The sequence below is a fragment of the Alnus glutinosa genome, chromosome 1 (genome assembly GCF_958979055.1).
Source record: "Alnus glutinosa chromosome 1, dhAlnGlut1.1, whole genome shotgun sequence".
Classification (NCBI taxonomy): domain Eukaryota; kingdom Viridiplantae; phylum Streptophyta; class Magnoliopsida; order Fagales; family Betulaceae; genus Alnus; species Alnus glutinosa.
In genome coordinates, this window is record NC_084886.1 from 37331004 (window position 1) to 37334487 (window position 3484).

At 37.1% G+C, this 3484-nt stretch overlaps 1 protein-coding gene across 1 annotated transcript; it reads right to left on the reverse strand.

The window, feature by feature from the left end:
* Positions 1-683: 683 nt before the first annotated feature.
* LOC133879934 (uncharacterized) lies at positions 684-2659 on the reverse strand. The gene is made up of 2 exons (XM_062318758.1): positions 2625-2659; positions 684-1823 (listed from the first exon to the last, which is right to left on the reverse strand). Exon 2 carries the CDS (start codon positions 1710-1712, stop codon positions 930-932), a length of 783 nt encoding a protein of 260 aa, XP_062174742.1. The 5' UTR covers positions 1713-1823; positions 2625-2659; the 3' UTR covers positions 684-929.
* Between the last annotated feature and the right edge of the window lie 825 nt (positions 2660-3484).

Sequence of the window (3484 nt, forward strand, 5' to 3'; positions counted from 1 at the left end):
ACCTAGTCCTTGGAGCTCGACTGCTTATTGCACCCCATCCTGAATTAACCATTTATTATCCATGGAATAAGCAGCACAACTGAGAGAAGTTCGGCCGTTCTAGTGCTGAGTCACATCCACAATTCACTCTTCCTTGCATTCCCTGTACTTTCTGCTTTGTGAGAGATCTGACAGTAAATTTTTGAGTGAAGCTGGCAATGGCCTTTGGACAAACTATTTCTTGTCACTGCTCCGCCAGGCAGTATCAGATTAATTTATGGTTTTGAAGCGATGAATTTAATCCCAGACTAAAGTAGTCTACATGATAGATTTATTGATTCTAGTCTCGTCCAAGTAAATCTAAAGTACTTCTGTTGGAACTTCAGGACCTGACAAGGCAAAACGTATGCAAGGAAGAAGGTTGGAAGCCTCTCTAGAAGACGCTTACATGATTCGATGCAAAAGAAAATAAATTACGACACCTAAAAGATCAAATGCAATTTTTTTTTTATATTTTTTTTTCATGTTCTACCAAATTTATTACTTCAAAACCATGGAAACCCGTCATGATCCTCAAAACTGGCAATGGTGAACTCGAGATTTTGAAGAAACTGAAGCTTTACTTGCATCATTAGTGGCACCCCTGCTTTCTTGTTTGAACAGCTTAAAGGAGAATGGAAAATGTACAAAGAAAAAGTGCAATATGACAAGAAGTAACAACAGAGAATCTGATATATTTCCTAGAACGCAACAGTCGAAAGAAAACATTTGCTAAGCTTATTTTAGAAGGCCCAACTTGCAACATGCATCAAACCATCACTAAGCTCCACAGTAACACACAAGAGTATATTTGGAGCTGGTAGAGATCCAAGGTTAATGACAAACAAGTACAACTGAAAAGGCAAATATCACTGCAATACAATGCTCCATACTGTCTAAGAGTAAATCCTTCAGCGCCTTCGGCCATGCCTCCTGCTCTTCCTGCGACTGCTCCTATCATCAGAATCAGACTCTGAAGCCGAGTCCGAATCAGAAGACTCAGAAGATGTGCTGTAACTCTTACGCCTTCCCCTCTTCTGCTTCTTTTTCTTCCTCCGCTGCCTCCTCTCCTCTTCTGAATCAGATGATGAACTGTAACCCGAACTACTTTCCTCTGAAGAAGAATCTGATCCCGTAACTGATGATGCCCCACTATCAGTCTCAAAAACTGAAGCCTCACTATCACTACCAGAATCAGAAGCTGGTCGATGCTTCCTTTTGCTTTTCTTAGAACTCTTTTCGGCCTTCTCCTCCTTAACATCTGGATTATCTAGATCATAAGAGATTGACACCTTCATCCTCAATTTGGGGTTCTTGAGCTGCTGGGTCCGAGAGGGTCGTGAGATGTAAACTCGTTCATTTTTGCATTCATAGGTCCAATGCCCACTCTCGAAACACTTCTGGCACTGTGAAGCCACACCACCTGTGGTAGACATAGAAGCCTTAAGGTCTTTTCTTTCACCCAATCTCACAGCCTTTTCAGTACTAAATAGATACATCTGCCTCTTTGCTTCCCTTTTCTCCTGCCATCTGCTAGGCCCTTCTTCCTTCTGCCCATAAGCATTAACATTTCGGGCTGCAGCAGCCGCTGCCCTTTCAGCCTGAGCACGACTAAGACCCTTTGCAGCACTCAAGGTTGCTGCCTTGATTCTTTCAGCTGCAGCCTGGCCTTTCTCTTCCTTCTTGCTAGACATGTTCTATGTTTCAATATCTAAACAAGAATACACAGTTTTCCAATCTCACAAACAAATGCAATACCCCCAATCTCTAATTTGATACAAATACCACCCAGATCCTCCAACAACCTGCATGCAAGATTTTCATAAGTCATTCCCATTTTTAAAATATTCGCATTTCTGTGTAAACAATGTTGGAAACCCCACAACTCAAAAGTAGTGAGAAACAAAAAGCACATACCGCTAAACACACTCAAGATAGACAAACTCAGAACAAAATTCCTTTGATTATATATGCAATAAAAAGTAATAAAAAAAAAAAAAAAAAAAAAAAAAAAAAAAAAAAAATTGCCCATCCAAGAACTCAACAAATTATAACCAAACACGACTGAACGTTGAAAAAATTACAGATAACAGATTCACAACCGGAAAAACATACCAAGCTTTTCAGCAATTCAAAACCAATCGAAAACACAAGACGCCTAATTCAATTATAAGAATTAGCTTTCATAAAGATTCCCCACGTTTTATTGAGACAAAATCAACACATAGAAAATAACATATCACTGCAAATCTCTTCTGATTTCTCAATTACTAGACGATTAAATCGAACGGACCAGAAGCATATCCAAAACCCTAGTATCAAATCAACCGAACAATAGTCCAATCTGATAAAACCCTAAGAATTACAGAAACCAAATCACAAAGCCCAGAAAAGATCAAGCCCTATATGTCGAGTCTCTTCCTGTAACAAACCTTCTAGAAATGCAGTTACTTCAAAATCCGATAAAAGAAAAACCAAAAATCGAATAATCAGACTCCGAAGCAACAAAAGCTAAGAAAATTATTCGAATATAAATGAGAAAACAAAACACTAGAAATTGAATGCGAAATCAGAAGAAAACTCGAAGGATGGGGTGCGAAGCTTACCTTGTTTTGTCTTGCAGCGAGATCTGAAAGGAGAATAGGAAGAAGACTAGGTCTGGCTATATAAAGCGACACGCATTTTTTTAACCGACTTAGAGGATAGTCACTCCCAAAACGATATGTAGCAAAGACGTTTTCTAACTTCACCGAACGACTTGTAGCCTTTGTTTTCAGCAGAAAGGGGTAGAAGCGGGTAACATGTGTTATATTATATAACTCCCATATAATCTTCCACTAGCTCATAACCCACTCTATGCGCGGGATTCTTGTTTATAATTTAATTTCAGAATTTAAACATAATATCGTACTTTTTATTATAGGTTAAAAAAAGTTTGTAAAAAAAAAAAAAATTATCACACATCTTTCAATAAAAAGACAATAAAGGTTAAGATCTTTAGTTTTATTTTAACTCAAAAAAAGTAAGACTTCTTAAAATATTTGTTCACATAGGTGTAGTTTATAACGAAAAGAAGTATTTAAAAAAAAAATTTAAAAAGGAAGCAAAAAGAAAATATAAATTCCAAATATTACAGCATAGGTGATGTAATTTTTTTGATGGTCAAGATGGTGTTGTAATTTTTTTTTACAATACCTAAGCCAAATCTTACAAAATAAAACAAAATTTTTCACTCAACATTTAATGCAATCAAATAAATTCTCTTACATCACGTTCAATGCTTAATCAAATAATTTTTTTGCCTTATTTTGCTTTCAAAAGCAAACAAAACACATAGTTGGTATTTCTTTTTTGTTTGAAAAAGTGTTTTAATGGTCCCTTCCCTCTGAGTTTCTCTTGCGAACGAGGAGGTGAAGCTGTAGTCCCTCTCGTCCCTGGACGTAGAGTTTTTGTCATAACACGGGTG